At 33.3% G+C, this 19,385-nt stretch overlaps 1 protein-coding gene across 3 annotated transcripts in view; it reads left to right on the top strand.

Annotated features, from left to right (window-relative positions):
* LOC132797174 (teneurin-a) overlaps positions 1 to 19,385 on the top strand; it is a 300,879-nt gene that overhangs the window by 80,796 nt on the left and 200,698 nt on the right. For all 3 annotated transcript variants that reach the window (XM_060808718.1, XM_060808719.1, XM_060808717.1), the window contains exons 2-4: positions 74 to 665; positions 8,119 to 9,036; positions 11,193 to 11,265. In XM_060808718.1, coding sequence (XP_060664701.1) covers positions 374 to 665; positions 8,119 to 9,036; positions 11,193 to 11,265 — 1,283 coding nt within the window. In that variant the 5' untranslated portion in view covers positions 74 to 373. The remainder of the gene's footprint in view (positions 1 to 73; positions 666 to 8,118; positions 9,037 to 11,192; positions 11,266 to 19,385) is intronic.

Genomic DNA, 19,385 nt, shown 5'->3' with positions numbered 1-19,385 from the left:
ACTCTCTCTTGCTCTTACATTTTGTACGCTACACTCGACTCATGCTGACACTTTGTCGTTTTTATCGTTTCAGCGTTAATTCGGTTAAGCACTTAAAGCGTCCTCGTCAGCAGCAGCAGCAGCAGGAGGAGGACGAATCGGAGTTGGTTGTTGTGGTGGGCTGTTAAAGAGGGCTTGCTGGATTGAGCCAGCAGCTGTCCCAATGTGGCCCAGACATAAGGGCACACAAATTGCGACGCACAGCAAGTTACGTGCATAGTTCAATTGAAGGTGAATTCCAACTAAACGAGCCAGCGACACAATATTGAAACGAAGACAAAACAACAACACGAAAGCAGCAACAGAAGAGAAACAAAAAGAAACAAGCTTCAACATGTCCAGCAGCCATTCAGGCACAATTGGCCGTAAACGCGTTGGCAGCGGCAGCGCAGTTGGCAGCGATTTTTACTACAGCAGCAGCAGCGGCGGCGGAGGTGGCTCAAGCGGTGGCATCGGCGGTGGCGGTGAGCAGCTGCGTCGACAACGCTCAGCGGAATGGCACAGCCATCGACATGGACATGGATATGGCAGCAGCAGCGAAGATGAATATCAAAATACCGCCCAGGCAACGGCCTTTGATACCCAGCTATTGGCTCAGCTGCTGTTGCAGAGTCAGCAATTGGCAAGTGAGTACACTGAGAAAAAAAACATGTAGTTCTAATATAAGAATTCTAGTCTCAAAAGTGCGTGAAGAACGTGTTAGAAAACATACGAAGAAATAACCATAATAATAATAAATAAAATTTGATCTTAAAAGTGTGTCAAGAGTATGAAAATTCTAAGGTTAGAAAAGTCATCTTGATTTCAAGGGCGTTTAATAAAAGACCTAAGTTCTTATAAATAAAAAGAAATAATCATAATAATAATAATAAATCAAATTTGATCTCAAAAGTGCCTGAAGAGCATGAAAATCCTAATATTGGAAAACACATCTTGATTTCAAGCACATTTAACATAAGAACCAAGTTTTTATTTATATAAGAACTAATCCCAATAATAATAAATAAAATTTGCCCCTAAAAGTGCGTCAAGGAAATGAAAATTCTAAGGTTAGAAAACACATCTTGATTTCAAGCACATTTAATATACGAACCGAGTTTTTATAAATAAAAGGAAATACTTTATAATAATAATAAATAAAATTTGGTCTTAAAAGTGCGTGAAGAATATGAAAATCATTTCAAGAACATTTGATATAACACCAAGATCTTATTGCTAAGAAGAAATAATCATAATAATTATAAATAAAATTTGGTCTTAAAAATGTGACAAGAATATAAATATCTAACATTTAATATAAGATCCAAGTTCTTATTAATAGGAACAAAAATCGTATAGTTTTAAAATCAAAAATCTTATTTTAAGAGATGAAAAAAAATATTATAATATATGCGTAATTCTCTGGCGGAATTTGTTGCGTTTTTACACTATTAATAGTGAAAAAACATAAACTGAAATAATTTTAAAAATAAATAAAGGTTGTTCTTAAAGCTCTTGATAAGCACTATTTTTAGAGCTAAAATTGATTTTAGGGACTGTTTTTGTTTTACGATCAAATTTATAAATTCGTTAATTTTTTTTTCATTCATTTATGCAATTATCTTAAAATAATTCCGAAATCATTCTTAGCTCTAATTAAAGTGCTAAGAGCTTTAAGATTCACCTTTAGTCAAAATATAAAAATGTTAAAACATTTTACATTACAAGTAGTTCATATTTATATCACTTTTGTCAGTACTCTCTTCTCTGTTAAATGTTGTATTAAATACTAGATTTAATATAATACAAGAAAATTATTTCACTTTTAATAGTGTTCTACGCGATATTTTTGGTATAGAAAATGTTACTATTGTATGATTTTTTTTACTATTTTATGATTTCATTTGCTCATTAAGTTATTCTCAGTTAAATGTTGAGCACTTTACTTTCGAAATTTTTATCATCGATGCGTTCAGCTTTTGAAGCCAAGACCTTCTCTCTTAGACTTCAATTGAGAATGTTTCGCAATAGCTCGACTAACGAAGCTATGAAGGAAAACACTTTAATCTAGATAAAAACTTTATTGGAATTTCGATAGATTACAGAATTTCGTAACCCAAATCCAGAATTTTTGCTCTTCTTTTGAAAATTTGACTTATTTTATTTTATTTTCTTAATGTTATCTTACTTCAAGAACACAATTTTTAAGACGAATATTCTTGATTTTAGAACTTGTTTTTTTTTAGTGTATAACACAGGCACATATTCATACACACACACTACCTCACACACACACACACACACACACACACACACACACATCCTTGACTGCACACACAAATTGTTATTGTGTTTCGTCGTTGTTTGCTGGGTTTATAAGTCAAGTCAAAGCCACTAAATATTCATTATTTTATTTAATTGAATTATTCAGTGGTCAACTGATCCACGTCCTCCCTCTCCTCCTCCCCCTCCTTCACCTCTCTCCTCTCCTAGATGGGCTCAAGGATAACGAGCAGCAGGACAACAGTCAATTGAGCCACGTCTTGTTATTGCTCTTTACACAGAAGGTAGCTTAGTTTGTGCACAGCATTTGACACAATTGAAGAACAAACTTAAGACTTCGAATTCAAGACTTTGACTTCAAATTGTTTTCATTAACAACAACAGCTTTGATCCTTTGTGTAACATTAAAGCTAGCAATAATATATCTACCTTTATTTAAGTTGTAAACAAACTGCAGACAACTATTTTGCATAGCTGCTACTAAAAATTGTATTAATAAACACAAATTAAGGGAGAGAAACAAGAAAAATTTAGTTGATACTTAATTTATGGTTAATCGAACATATAAAAGTAAGCTCAAAAACAAAAGGCAACCAATTTTTTTCGCATTAATATCGCAAACTGATTAAATATATGATAAATTTAAAAACTATGAAAATAAAGGGACTTGTGTCATTTTTTTATTATTATTATTGAGTCGAAGAACTGCATATGAAATTGAAAATAAATAATTGCAACCAAGTTGTCATCTGTTTCCTTTAATAATTCCATTTATTTAATAGACAAAAGTTTCAGTGGTGTGGCCATCAATTTTTTGGTTTTTGGTGAAATTTCCATGCCAAATTTAGGCACATAAAGCTAGCTGCAAACTGTCATACTAAAATTTGTGTAACTGAAAATATGTAACTCTTTCAAAAGTCATTTACAGCGCTTAAAGGTTAAAAGCAATTTTAAGTTTATATATTATTTAATTACAACTTTCAACTAAATATAGACACAAATATTGTTTATTTAACAGCAACAATGTAAACCAGAAAAAATACAAAAATAATTTAAAAATTTACTCAAAAAAAAAAGAGTCAAAAAATGTTTTCCACTTCATTTTTAAGCACAAAACTTGAGTTGTTTGTTTAGCAATAAATGCAAAATTAAATTGATAGTTACAACCATAGATTTAGTTATTTAAAATCGAATCGATAGCTGTAACTTTTTTGAGCCATTTACAAGCATATTTTATGTATTGCATAGTTTTGCATTTTGTGAAAAGTGAAAAACGCCATCAGAATTGATTTATTCATCAAGTGCAGAGCAAAAAGCAAAAGCTTAATTGAGAGCTGTTAACTGGGTATGCGATAGTCGATCAACGCCTGGCTAATACAATTGTTGTTTGTCTTTTTTTTTTGGCGTTTTTCCATTCTTTCACTCTATTTCGGCTTTGGCTCTGATTGGATTCAATGCTCTTGCCATGCGATGCGATGCGATGCGAAGTGAAGCGACGCGACAGGATTGGATTGCATTGCATTGATGGGTTTTGTGTTTTCCTTTTTTTGTTGTTTGTGTTTTTGGGTGAGGAATGGAGAGAGGAGCTTTTGTGGCCGCTTGGGCTCATTTCATTGAACACAAAACCACTTGACATTTTGTAGCTGACGGCGGGTCAACCAACAATTTTTGGCCCCGTTTTTTCGGCATTTTCATTTACCTTTCTCCACATCGAATACCCTGTAAAGCAACGTAATGGACAGCAAAGTTTGAATTTATCTGTTTGCACTCTCAATCAATCAATCTAACTATTCAGTTCATAAAACTTTCCTTTCTCTTCAATTCACACATTGAATTGCACTCTCAATCAGTCTGTCAATCACGAGTACTTAAAATTGTTCATCAGTTCATTGGCCAATCACAATCTTTTAATAAAACAATCAAATTTGTTGAACAAACGTACTTTTTGTCAATCAATCAATCTAATCGATCACTTATTAAATACAGAATTTAAACAATTAATCCAATCAATATATTCATTAATTGCACAAATATCTTTTGATACTCTCAATCTGTCTGTCAATCTTGCAATTAATTTATTCACTACATCAATCATTCAATCATTTATTAAAATTGATTTAAATACATTATGCAGTCAATCACTAATAAACGAAGTTTCTCAATCATTTAACTCAACTCACCTTCAAATTGTGGTAAATAATTTATTCAATCAACATATAGTCAGGCAACAAACAAGAGACAACAAGCTCAATCAACAATCAATCAGTCATTCAATCAATCAGTTACTTAAAAACTCTATTAATTATGTAGCTAATCAAATATAATCATGAGATTTATAAAATTCCAACAAGTTTCAAATGGAAATTCGCTCAATCCAAAGTCAATCAGATCGTCAATCAAATTTTTAAGCAGCATATTTAATAACATAATAAAGCATAAAGTTACATATGTAATATGGCAAAATATAAAGGGAGTATTCTTGCTCAATCAACAATCAATCAGTCCTTCAGACAATCAGTTACTTAAAAACTCAAATAAGTATCTCGTTTATCAAATATTGTCAAGAGTTTTATGAACTTCAAGCTAGTTTCATATGGAAATTTGCTCAATCAAAGGTCAATCGGATCGTCAATCAAATTTTTAAGCAGCATATTTAATAACATAATAAAGCATAAAGTTACATATGTAATATGGCAATAAATAAAAGGAGTATTCCTGCTCAATCAACAGTCAATCAGTCATTCAATCAATCAGTTACTTAAAAACTCAAATAAGTATCTCGTTTATCAAATATTCTCAAGAGTTTTTTTTGAAGTTCAAGCTAATTTCATATGGAAACTCTCTCAATCAAGAATCAATCATACCGTCAATCACATTACAAAATTGCATATTTAATAAAGTAATACAACATTTTATTAAGGAGCATGTCTAACACGGCAAAAAAAAAAACAGAAAAATTCTTGCTCAATCAACAATCAATCAGTTCTTCAATCAAGCTGTTTCTCAACAACTCAAACAATTAACGTTCCTATCAACTAATCGTTAGAGTTTTATGAAATTTAAGCAATAGATACTTCCTCAATCAATGATGAATCAACCCATCAATCAAATTAGAAATCAATTTAAGTCCTATGGCAGTCAAGTTACCCGCTCAAGCTTTCATTTTTTTATAGGGTATCCGGTGGTTATTTACTGCTCACAAGCGAAGCATTCGCTTTTGTTTCGCCATCACACATTTGTTCCACGGATTTCAATTCGATTTCCATGCCATGCAACTAGACAAAAGGCTGATGTAGAATTCCAAAAAGCCGAATCCGAAACTGAAACTGAAACTATTGCTACAAAAAATTAAAGTACTAAAGAACTTTATTCTTTGCTTGTTTTTTTTTTATAAATGTAATGAAAAGTTTAGAGCATTTAATTATAGCGATTGAAGACACGGGTGGAGATTAAGTAACTCTGTGTGCTGTGGGCTTCAATTCAATTACGAGACGAAGAATGAGAATGAGAATGGGACGTGAGGGTGGCAACAGAGATGGTGGGGGGAGTGTAGAGGGAGGGGGGAGTAAAGAGGGGCAGCTACTCTGAGAGTGAACGCCTAATCGAAGCATAAAACGCAAATCGCCGCCTGCTGCGCAAATTTTTATGTTCCCATTGCATTCGGTGTGCTTCCCTCTCTCTCTCTTCTGCCTCTTCTGTCTCTCTCTCTCTCTCACTCCCAGTCGGTGTGTAGCTTTTATTGTCTGTTAATATTTAATGCAATTTACGATTCATTTTTTACAACCTCATAACTTTGGGTGCCCGTTGTTGGCAAATGCCGCCGCTCTGGGGAGTGATTGTTGCTCTTTTCTCCCTCTCTCTCTCTCTCTGTCACTCTCTGTCTCTTTCACTTTCAGTCTGTGGGCAAATCTCTGTTGGGACTTGCTGCTAAATCTAAATCTGTCAAGACCCCCGAGGGAGTTATTGAAAGGTCAACTAAACACGTAGTCTGCACTCGTCTCTGGCAATAGTTTATTTCATTTTGTGTCGAGTCTGGAAATGCATTAAAACGAGCAACGAAAGACCTGTTGAAAGCAATTCAACTGTCAGCATCCCATTGAATTTGTTGCTTTACATTCTTTTGCAATTGATATTCGTTGATTTTTGGACTAGATATTAGATATTAGAATAGAGGTTAAATGAAGCGAAAAATGAGAAACAAAGCAAATGGCACAAATGTTGAACTAAAAAAACTAAACTAAACTTATTAAACCTGCACTAAACAATGCACTTTGTGGTACAACAAATAATGTTGAGTTCTATTTTCAACATTTTTTAATGATCTATAAAGTTTGTGCCGATGTTTTCTGAAAGGATATTTTAGACTTTTCTATTAATAAGTTGTTCCAAAAAGAGGCTAAAAAGTGTCTAACGTCGTATGTTTCATGCAATTATTATATTTTTGACTATTAAATAAAATATTTTAGAAATTTTGTACTCTTACACTGAAAAAAAAAAAGATTCCAAAATCGAGATTTTGGTCTCAGAGTAAAGAATTTTAATCTTTAAAGTGTGTCAAGCACACGGAAACTTTCGATAGAATATAAGAGAAAACTAAAAAGAAAGCTACCTGATGAACATACAAAAAAAAATACTACAATTAAAAAATAGAATACAAAATATACCAGATTGTCAACAGACCGATTGTGAGATACCCACTACCAAGTTTTAATAATAACAATTCTTTTAAACAGCATACTGAAAAAATACTAAAATATACCAAAGTTGTTTGTTGTTGTTGTTCAAAATACACCGTAGACAACAAAATATACCAGATTGTTAACCAATCGTCTAAGACCAGACTCCAGCCACTATTATACCAAAATCTTTATTTGGTATGTCGATATACTATTTCATTCAAAATATACCATAGAGTCCAAAATATACTGAAGTCTTTGTATGCTATATCAATATACTATTGCATTCAAAATCTATCATAGACTTAAAAATATACCATTCTGTAAATTAGTATCTCAACCATACCAATATACCGTAAACATCAAAATATACCAGATTATCAACCGACTCTTATTATATTGATAGACTATTCCGTTGCAAATATACCGTAGCTAAGAAAATATACCATACTGTCCACGAATCAACTAAAAGCCGAATGCAGCTGTCATTTTCTTAAATAATATTACTTGATAATTTTTTTTTGACTATACAAATTAAGCCATTTAAACTAATTGATTATTTAGTAAGCAATCAGTTGTTAGGTAGAGGTGGAGAACTATCGATAGTTTCCATAAACTATCGACTATCGACGATAGCAAGGAAAATCTTTCGTCGATAGTTGTCGATAGTGCAATAAAAGAAAATAATTTAATAAGTTTTTAAAAAAATTCCATATTTGTTTAAGATATGAGAGTATAAAATTGGTTAGCTAAAAATAATAAATAATTATTATTCAAATATGATTTTTTATTTTTTAGGTTTACCTTAACTGCTATTTATATATTTATTTCAACCAATAATTTTGTACACCTATTTGAAATGATTTGTCCTGTTTTGTTGAAGACCCAAAGAAATTTGAGAAAATATCGATCACTATCGACGATAGCAATTAGCCGCCGATAGTGGCCAACCATCGATAGTCCCGATAGTGCCATCGATAGTTCTCCACCTCTAACAATGTTAGGACCTTTTCTTCTGTTCCATATCTGGCCAAGTAATGAACTCCATTGACTTTAAGTTCTTTAAGCTATTCCTTATCCATTGTAAAGTAATTACTAAAACTCAATATCCCTCTCTCTCTCTCTCTCTCTCTCTCTTTAGGCATGGAGCACTACAACTCGGACTGCGAGCCAGAATATTTGCGTCAGCGCAAACGCGACGCGCGTCACAGCGAAGACAACAACCTCGAGGTGACTTATGCGCAGCCGCATCAGCAGCGTCCCTCTGCCGCTTCCGCTGCCGCTGCCGCTGCCGCTGCGACGTCATCGGGATCGCCGCTAAAGCTGGCAACGTTGTCGTCGAGCACAACAACAACGACAACAACAGGCAACCAGAAATATCAAACGAACGCGAATCTGGGACTTTTTCCCAATAGCAGCAGCAGCAGCAGCACGCTGGCAGCGACGTCAACGTCAGCAGCAGCAGCAGCAGCAGCAGCATCGACGCGCAGCACAAATCCCTTCCTCAACGCCAAGTACAACAGCACAATGGACGACGCGGCTTTGGAGTCAGGAGCAGCAACGTCAGCGTCAGCAGCAACGCCAAGCAGCGCTTATTTGCTGCCAGCGTCGGCGTCGTCGTCGACGGCAGCGTCGAGCAGTCAGCGCAGTCAGCGCAGCGGCGCCGCACGCAACACATTGAATCGATTGAGCGGCATGACAAGCTCCAGCAGCGGCACCTCCGCCCTCTCCGTCAATCGCAGCGATTCGTTGCGCGACAAAACACAACAATTGCTCGCTGCCGCTGCCGCCGTTGCAGCGACGTCGAAGCCAGCAGCAGCAGCAACCACGACGTCGGCAGCGCTGCAGTTACAGCAGCAGCAGCATAGCGATGATGGCGGCGGGCTGAGCAGCGGGGGGGAATCGGAACCGCCGCCAGAGCCAGCGCCGCCTGAGATTCCGCCACGCACTCAATCGCTGTTGATGTCCTTGCGCAAGCATTCCGACTACAAGCTCAAGTACGAGGAGAAGGGGGACCAAAAGCACGAGGAATTCATTCCGACCAGCCAACTCCAGAAGGGTGAGTACCATATAAAGTATTACTAAAAGTACCAAATGTAACACTCAAAAGTACAAGACTTAAAAGTACCAACAAAAGTACCAAGAGTACTAAGAGTACTAATAGGAAAAGTACTTAAATTAAAACCTTAAAGTACCAAAAAAACGTAGAGAAACTAACACTGAAATGGACCGAAAGCAAAAGTACGTAAATTAAAACATTAAGTGTACTAAAAAGAAAATTACCTAAATTGAAGCTAAACAGTACCAAACAAACTACCGAGTCCGAAAAGTACTAAAAGAAAAACTTCGTAAATTAAAACATAAATTACCACTAAAAGTACCAAAAGTTACACTAATAAGTACGAAAATTAAAAGTACCTAAATTAAAAAGTAAAAGTACCAAGTAAAATAGCTTAACTAACACTGAAAAGGATAAAAAAGAAAATTACCTAAATTGAAGCTAAATTGAAGCTAAACAATACCAAACAAAATACCGAGTCTAACACTGAAAAGTAAAAATTGGAAAAGTTTTTAATAAAAACGTAAAAGTACCAAATAAAGTATCGAAACTTAAAGTAAAACAAAGTACCGAAACTACTACTGAAAAGTATTAAGAGGATACCTAAATTAAAACGTAAAAGTACCAAATAAACTACCGAAACTAGCACTGAAAAGTACCAAAAGCAAAACTACGTAAATTATAACATAAAGTAACACTAAAAGTACCAAAAGTAACTTTGAAAAGTGTAAAACTTGAAAGTACCAAAAGTAACACTCAAAAGTGCGAAAAAGAAAAGTACCTAAATTAAAACGAAAAAGTACCAAACAAAATAGCGAAACTAACACTGGAAAGTACCAATAAGAAAATTACCAAAATTAAAGCTAAACAATACCAAACAAAATACCGAAACTAACACTAAAAAGTAGTAAAAGCAAAAGTGCGTAAATAAATTTTGAAGAGTACCTAAAATACAACTGAAAGTACTGAAAGCAAAAGTACCTAAAATGAAAACTTGAAAGTACCACACAATGTCACGAAGCTATCACTTAAAAGTACCTAAAATGCAAACTTAAAAGTATCAAACAAAGTACCGAAACTTACATTAACAAGTACTACAAGAAACATTATTTAAATTAAGACTTGAAAGTACCATGCGAAACTAACACTGAAAAGTACCAAAAGGAAAAGTCCCTAAATCCACATTGAAAAGTACCTAAATAAACACTGAAAAGTACAATTCAAATGACAACATTGCATAGTAAAGCATGTAGAAATTATCAAATATAAATATATCAATCAATGAAATCATTGTTATTATTAAATCATTGATTACAAATTAATTTATAGCATAACGTAAATTTACAAGCGCTTGGCCTTTGACCAACATTAACAAGTAAAATGACTAAAACGATGAGCACCTACAAAGTGCCAAACATAAAAGTACTTCAATGATAAATAAAATGTACCACTAAAATGACTACAGTAAAAAGTACCCTACATGCAGAGTACTTTCAAAGTACCAACTAAAAATATACCAGCCAATTGCAAATTTCCCTTTAAAGAAGTCCCACCAAATGTCCTTCAGCAAAAGCTTAGCATGACAGCAACTTTTGGCACAAATGTTCAGCGCAAGCAGCTGTTAAACTTAACATTACAGCAAAATGTAAACTGCCTCAGCCATGTTAATGATTAACATAACAGTGCACTGTGAAACGCTAACATAACAGCGCGTTAATCTGTTAATGTCTTCAACTTTAACTGCAACTGTTAAGCAGTTGAACATTGTTCAAAGCTTTTCTTTCCTTCAACCAACGATTGAATCAAAAAAAAAATTGAACGTAGCCTGTTAATTAAAATTAGTTACTTAAATTTGAATATTAAAGTATTTAAAATAAAAATAATTACATCAATTCAACAAGATTTTATATTTATTTTACGCTATAATAAAATATAAAAAAAGAAATTCATAAATAGTAAATAATCAAAAAAAAATAAATAAAATAAAAATGATGAAATCCATAAATAAAATAAAATATTTGAAAATAAATTCAAAATATATGTATGAAGAAAATGAAATAATATTAGTAATACTAAATTTAAATATTAAATTCTTAAATGAAATGTCATTACTTATTTTATTTTATATTTGCTCTTTTCTTTTCATAATCTAATAGATTATATTATTAGCGATAATCTTCGCACAGTGGAGCAACAATTAAAACCCATTTCTCCAGGCGATTCTCAGGGGTAAGTGATGAATTCCATTTTAATTCTTAGATTTATTTCATAGAACTCAGTTACTCGGTGTTGAGGCAGGGCTAAGTTTGTAAAATATAAATTAGAATTATTTAATTATAGATATAAGAAATAATTTATCAACGTTAAGTATATTGCAATCTCTTATATTCACCTAAATAATATAAAAATTTCAGGGAGGCCAAACACAAGTTATTTTAAATTGTAATGAAATAAATAAACTGAACTTCAAAATAAAATATTTTAAAAATTTTGGAGTTGGAGACAAAAGTTCTGATCTATATAAAAAAATTACAAAATATGTGAAATATAAAAAATAAGAAAAAATATTTTCAAAATACTGAAATCCAAAAATTGTTCTTTCTTCTGGATTTTTAACACCACATAAAATCGATATATCGATATATATATATAAATTGAAAAAATATATATTTCTTGATATCTTGATAAAATATATATTGAACTGATTTTAAAATTGTGTGCAAAAATATTATGATGAAACTTTCTATATAAAATATGTGTGGGGGGAAAAACTCTTCCAAAAATTGCCTGGCAAATATTCGGAATATTGTATTTCAAAATATTGAAATTCTAAAATCTTAAAACAGTGAAATTCTCTCTCAGATAATTAATTATCATATTATTCGTTGAATATTAATTAAACTTTCTCTTTCATTTTTTTTAAAATTATCCTGTCAATATTACGATTATTGAAAACTCTTAAAAACGACTTCTTAAAAAAATTCTTTAAAAAATTCTTAAGAAATTACGAAACTGAAAACAAAACATTGAAATATAAAAATTTGTCTTACTTGCATTGATTTCTCGGAAACTTTCTTTATAATATTCTTAAAACTATTATGAATATTTTCTCTCAAAATGTATTTAGTTTTAAATCTTTAACGAAAAAGGTGAAAATCGCTTCCATAAAAAGCATTATAATTCGTTGGATGTTGGGGAAACTTTCTTTATAAAATATGCTTGAAAATTGTCTTTCTAATATTACGATTATTTTCTATCTAAAGAAATGCGTTGAAAATAGTTGTGAAAATTGTTTTTGATTTGGCTTTTCTTTATTTTTAAATTGTGTGAAAAAAGTGTGTTTTTTTTTGCTTTTTAAATACTTAAATTCAAAAATATGTGTTACTTTTTAATCTTTAAAATCTTTTAAAATGTTTATTTGTTGGTGCTGAGGAAACTCTCTTTATAAAATTCATTGAAAATGGTTTCGCAAATATTACGATTATTATATTTCTAATCACTTTAAATATATCTACAGAAATGCGTCATAAAAATTGATTATTATTCGTTGATGTTGAGGAAATTTCCTTTATAAATTATGACGATTATTTTATTTCGAAACACTTTAAAGATATCTAAAAGAAATGCGTTGAAAATAGTTGTGAATAGTTGTGTTTGGTTTGGTTTGAAATGCTAAGTCGAAAGATTCGTAGTGCTTTGTGGACTTTGGCAACCGCAGAAGCGCAGCAAAACGCCGTTGAATGCGCGTTATCTGTGGCATGTGGCAAGTGGCAAGTGGCAAGTGGCAAGTGGCATGTGGCAGGCAACAGGCAAGTTGTGTGTTTGCCACCGAAAACTGACCACAAAAAAAAAAAAGAGAGAGGAAGAAGCAGATTCAAAGATGGTGAGGCATGTGGCATGTGGCACGTTGCATGTTGCTGTTGTCGCTTTGCTCTCTAATCTGCGTGCGGCGCAGTCGAGGAGTTGTTGTTGTTTGTTTCTGTTGTCTCCGCTCCGCTTTGATGCTCGTGTTACGAATCTCGTGGGCGTGGCACTAGGGAGGGGGAGAGGGAGGGGAACTTTCAACGTTGCAGCAACAGCAGCAACAAAGTAAAGCGAGCCGCATGTTAACGGCAATTAAATCCGCAAATGGTTGCACATTGGCAGCAGCAACAGCAACAGCCACTTGCCTCCCTCCCTCCCCCTCCCCTTCACTCCCCCCTTTAACTCTTCCTCTTCTCCGCTCGCTGTCTGTGCGAAACTCCATTGTAAAATCCACGACAGACGCCGCAGCAAAAGCCGCAGCAACAGCGACTCCCCCCAAAACTTCAAAATGGCTGCCACACGCACCCCTCAACCCCCTTCTCCCCCCTCCCCCTCTCTCTTGCAGCTAGCTGTTGTCCTCGGCCTGACGTTGGCAAAAGATGTCCGTAGCATTTTGTGGTTTTGTAAGCGGCTTTCGCTTCGCATTTTGTTTGCGCTTCTCATCGGTCATCCTCCCCCCCTTCCCTCCCCTTTTTCTTTCTCCCCTCCCTCTCTGCGTTGCACCTTGTGTGTGTGTTGGGCATTTGGCTGCCACCTGCTGCGCACCGTCTACACAGAGAGAAAAGAAAAGGTAGGTAGGAAAAGGCAGAAAGGTTGATTGAAGATTCTTGATTTAAGTTTTTTTCGATCTTGAAAAAAAAACAATCTTGAAATAAGAATTTTAGGTTGAACTAAAATTTAGATCAAGATTTGTATGCTTAATTTCCATTTCAACATTTATTTTGAGATTCAAATTTCGATGCAAGAATGTTTTTGGAAAATAGATTGCAAAATCTTGATTTAAGATTTTTTCGATTTAAAAAAAAAACATTTTTAGATTGAAACCATCTCAAATCAAGAGTTTGCATTTCAACATTCCAAAAAATGTTATTTTAAAATTGAAATTTTGATTGCTGATTGTTGAAATGTTGATTTACAATTTTTCGTTCTTAAAAAAGATAATTTTGTTCATCTTTCGTAAAATGTTGTTTTCCTTTAAAATTAGAACCTAATTGCTGTTGTTGTTGTTGTTGTTAGCTCAATTCATTTTCTATTTTTTGTTTTTTTTTTGGTTTTAAGCAATATAAATTTAATATTGTTTAATTTTAATTTTAAGTTTTAAATTCTTGATTCAATTTTAAGATATTTCGATTCTTGATAGATAGATAAATAATCTTGAGATTGTCTCATCTTCCCATTTGAGTCATAATCAATCTTATGTCTATATGTCTTGATATAAAATTTTTCCATTCTTGAAAGGTTAAAATAGTGAATTTCAAGATTTTCAATCAAATACAGTTTTTTTGTAGAATTTGTATCTTAATTTCAGAATAAACCTTCTTGATTCTATTTTAACATAAAACAATCTTCATTCAAGATTTTTTTCTTGATTTTAGCACTTTTTTTCCTTCATAAAATATATTTTTGATATTTTTAATTACGCTTTAAAAATGTAATCTTGAGTTTGAAGAATGGCATTTTAACCTTGATTTAAGAATAAACCTCCGCAGTTAAATTTCTATTGAAGATTTGATTCTTGATGCTCTTGATGCTCGTTTTTTCTTTCAGTGTACATGTGCAGCAGCATAATTAAAGAACTCACTAGCAGATTACGTGGTTTTATCGCTACCCGATTCCCCTTTTGACCTCGTCTTTGTCTCTCTTTCACTTGCTGTCTCCCTCTCTCTTTCACTCGCTGTCTCCCTCTCTCTTTCTTGGCATTGGATTTGCCTCAGGTTGCCTCTGAGTTGGCTGCTTCTTTAGCCTCTCATCTCGTCTCATTCTTCTCATTTAGCCAGCTTTTTCTCTTCTGCTTCTCTCGATTGTGTATTGAGTGTGTGTTAAGTGTGTGTTTCTGTGTGTGTGTGTGTGTGTGTGTGTGTGTGTCTGTGTGTGTGTTTACATAAGTATGTGTGCAGCTGCATCTGCGACTTTGCTTACTCAAAGGATTCAACGTAAACGTTTCATGTGTAGCAAATTTTCTACATCAACGCCGCTAATGCACAGCTAATGATTTGTTCCTTGTGGCTAGAGGGAGACAGCAACAGTAGGGAGAATAGTGAGAGCGAGACAGAGATAGTTAGATAGTGGAAAGTGTGAAGGAAGTTGTGGGGTGGAGTCAAAGGGAATTTAAGTGCGGCTTGCAAACAACTGATTCAACTTTTTGTTGTTCTCTCTCTCTCACTCGCACACACAACATAGCCCAGCTCATGCTGTCTCTTTCTTGCACACGCATAAACAATGTGAAGAAGACGAGAACGCAACTAAAGCAGCGAATTTACAACTCGATCAATATCGATTAATTAACGTTACTATCGATAACTTCTCTCGATAGCAGACAACTTTTTATTTACTTGTAATTACTGCTTTTGCATTTGAGCTGCTGCTACAAACTAATTGAGGAGGCAAAGTAAATTAGACTGTTGTTGTTATCGATACTATCGATAAATGTCAGCTACATTTTTATTTTGAATTAAATCAAATGTTAATCATTTTGTTTTCATTACAATTACCTAAAGAGCAAATAAATTAGAGAACTGCTTTACTGCTACTTAAACTTAAACTATAGTTGTTATCGAAACTATCGATAAATGCCATATATACATTTATATTTTATATAAATGAATGTCATTTTATTTATTGTAAGGTTTCAATAAAACTACTTTAATAGCAAATAAATGAATACAAATTTTTCACCGTCACTTAAAATAAAACTTGTTATCGAGACTATCGATAAATGTGTTCTACATTTTTATTATTAATTTATATCTTATTGCGATATCTTATTGCAAATAAACTAATAAAGTATTCCACTACGACTTAAAATGCATTTGTTATCGAAACTATCGATAACTGTCAAACAACTTTGCCACCGCAGACTATTTATCGAACAAAGCTTGACAAATTTTCAAACGCAGTCAGCTATTTCAAAAAAGTTAATTGCCGAATCGATTTGCAGGACTTTTAAAGTTAAACTAAAACTATCGATAGTAAACAGTGCTGCTAGTTTCCTCAAAATAATCGATTATTTTGACAATTAGCAGACTTATTTCTTTATATTTCGTTAAATCAAACAGCTATTAAAAGAGGAATTCATTAACTGATTTCCCATTAGCGACAACTATCGATAGTAAAAGGTAATAAGTCAAATTATAAGTAATAATCGATATAGCTAACGAGTTAATTTAACTACTTAATCACTCAGAAAATTGTCTTAAGTGTAGAGCAACTTTTGTTAGCAGCATTTGAAGTTGGTAAGCGAAGAAACAGGTGATCGATAGTTTTGTTCAATTTATGTTATCGATTAGTTTGTGTGCTGGCAGCTGCGGCATGTCAACTGCCAGGTGCTGTGGCATGCAACCGCAAGGGGGGCACCTAGACGATGGGGGCGTTGGGGGCGTGGCAAGCAGCAGCGTGCAAGCGACAGCCTAAGACATCGATTGACAGCGAGGCTAAAACTTAACACACACACACACACACACACACACAGCTTCACATTTTGAGAGGAAGATGAAGAGTGGGGAAAGGGGGTAAAAGGGGGAAGGAGACGAAGATGAGTCCTTTGCAGTGTCGTTGACAGTCGTCATGCGCAGCTACTTAGATGGACATAAAATTATGATTACAGCAAATACCACATGTCACAGCTAAAGGCACTGGTCGGGCACTGGGGCAAAAGGGAGTAGTTGCAAGCTGGATAGAGAGAGAGAGAGAGAGAGAGCAACCCCCCGTCGACCCCCCTTCCACTGAATGCAGTCAATAACCGAGCCTCAGACTAACGACCATTGCCATGGATTACACTAAAAATATAACAGCAGCAAAAAAAGCAGAAAAACGAAGACAGCGAATGGAGTTCTCGACTTGAAGATACCCTGTACTATAAACTATATAAAGAGCTGAACAATAATTTTAGAAAATAATTCGATTAAATGAAGAAAAAATTAAAAAGAAATATTCTATAATGAAGTTTCTTAATGGAACTGACTTTAATAATAACTTTAATAATAATCAAAATATTAATAGAAATAAAAAATGAACGGAAAATAAAGTGAAAATTATAGTACAATAATGCTCAAAATATAACTTTTTATATTTTAAAACGTTTTTGTAAGATTCGAAAATATATTTTGATATGTTTTCAATAATCAATTTCAATAATTTGTTCATTTTTATGATATTCCCGTTACTTTAATTGTTATAAATTAAAATAAAAATACAAAATTAGCAAAAATTAAATGAAATATAATTATATAAATAATTTAATAGTTATCAATAAAATGTAAATTTAAAAACTAACGAAAATTAAATTAAATATTACAATGCATAAACAAATAAAACCAAATAAAAACTTTCAATATTCTAAAACTTTTTTATAAATTTAGAAACTTTATTACCCGATAAACAATCAATTTAATAATAAATTTCAATAATTTGTAACTTTAAAAGTTATAAATTACAATTAAAATAAACTTAAAACGGAAATTAAAAAAAAATATTTTAAAACATAATAATTTCCGTAACTTTAATAGTTACAAATTCAAATTAAAATACAAATTTACGAATTTTGAATTAAATACTATATTACACAAAAGTGCTCAAGTAATAAATTTTTGGGTATACTAAAGAACTTTAAAATTTGTTGAAACTTTCTTAGCAAATATTTATAATAATAAATTTCAGTTGTGTTCAAGAAATTTTGTACATTTCTTTATTGATTAAAGATATTTTGAATGCTTTTCAGTTAGTCTCTAACAGATGTGAAACATTTTATATTGCCATCAAAAAGATTCTTCCAAACAACTTAATTGTTTAATTCACTAAACGAAAGAAATTCCGTAGAATGAAAATGATTTGAAATTGATATAAAATTCCTGCTTAAAATCGATAGATTTAAAATGAGTCGGATTTGGAATCCATATCGATCTAAAGCTATTCTTAAGTTTACCCCCCTTGGGATATGTTTTATTGTGTAGGGTATCATAAAAAACGAGGAAGAGAGTGAGAGAGAGGGAGGGAGAGGAGGAGGAAGAGCTGCAGAAGCGGCGACGAAAACGAATCCCAAAGTAATTCATTACAATAAGCTCACGAATGTGCCATAAAAATCGCGTGAGATAGACATAGAGTCCACGCTTCGTATACGTAATGTGGTAAGCATCGGAAAGGGAAAGGAAGGGAAGGGAAGAGCAAGAGAATTGTGTATGTGGAAAAGCATCTGCGGGCTAAGGATGAAAAGTGTCGCTGACATGAGAGAGACAGAGAGAGATAGAACGAGAGAGAGAGAGGGAAAGAGAGACAGGGTCGAGTAGTTGTCGGGCAAGTTAATACACTCTTTCGGATATATATCCCAACTGTATTCTATTTATATATCCATTTCCTTTCCTCGATTTCCTCTCTCTCTCTCTCTCTCTCTCTCCCTTCTCTCTCCTCTCGCTCGGTTTTTTTTTTGATTGAAAGCCTTGCACTCGAAGCATGAAATTGGCAATTCGAATCGTTTTAGCTGTAAACTTTCGTGCCTGCTTTCCACGAAACTGCAATTGTTATTGTCCTTGCCAGAGAGAGAGCGAGAGAGAGAGTGACAGAGAGAGAGAGAGAGCAACAAAACTGTCGATGGCCTAGCTTGTGGCATTAATAAGACATTTCTTTGGATTAGCCGACTCTTTTCTGTGTCTCGTTTATTTCGCTTTTTTGTGCTTCACTCGCTGAAATGGTTCATCGACTGTCAACTGACATTCAACTGTATTCGATTCGCTTTCAATTCACATTCATTGCCACACATTACTATCGGAATAGCTAGCAATTAATTTCGCTAAAATTAATTGTGTCTTTTTTTATGACATTTTCTTAATAAACTTCAGATTCAATTGAATTCAACTTAATTTGAATTTAATAAAAGTAGTTTGATGAATGGTTTTGCAAGCGTTTGAAGTTTAGTAAAAACTATCGATAGTAATCGATCGATTGGAAATTACGCATTATTCGATTATTTTGACAATTAACAATCTTGTTCATGGATATTTACGCATTGTGTTTCGCTAAACAAATCAGCTTTAAAAAACAGAGTTAATTAACTGACTTAAGTTTTGCAAGAACTATCGATAGTAAAAAGTAATAATGCAATTAATATTCTTTCATTCAGTTTAGAGCAACTAAATTTAATTGTGTGATTGTATATCATTTTATTAATAAATTTCAGTTGAATTCAACTTAATTTAATGGATTTGAAAGCGTATGAAGTTTAGTAAAAACTATCGATAGTAATCGATCGATTTGAAATTACGCATTATTCGAATATTTTGACAATTAACAATCTTGTTCATGGATATTTACGCATTGTGTTTCGGTTTAAAAAA

This window comes from Drosophila nasuta, chromosome X, assembly GCF_023558535.2.
Source record: "Drosophila nasuta strain 15112-1781.00 chromosome X, ASM2355853v1, whole genome shotgun sequence".
NCBI lineage: Eukaryota > Metazoa > Arthropoda > Insecta > Diptera > Drosophilidae > Drosophila > Drosophila nasuta.
Note: the sequence above shows the minus strand (reverse complement) of the source record. Positions and strands in the feature narration are given on the sequence as shown.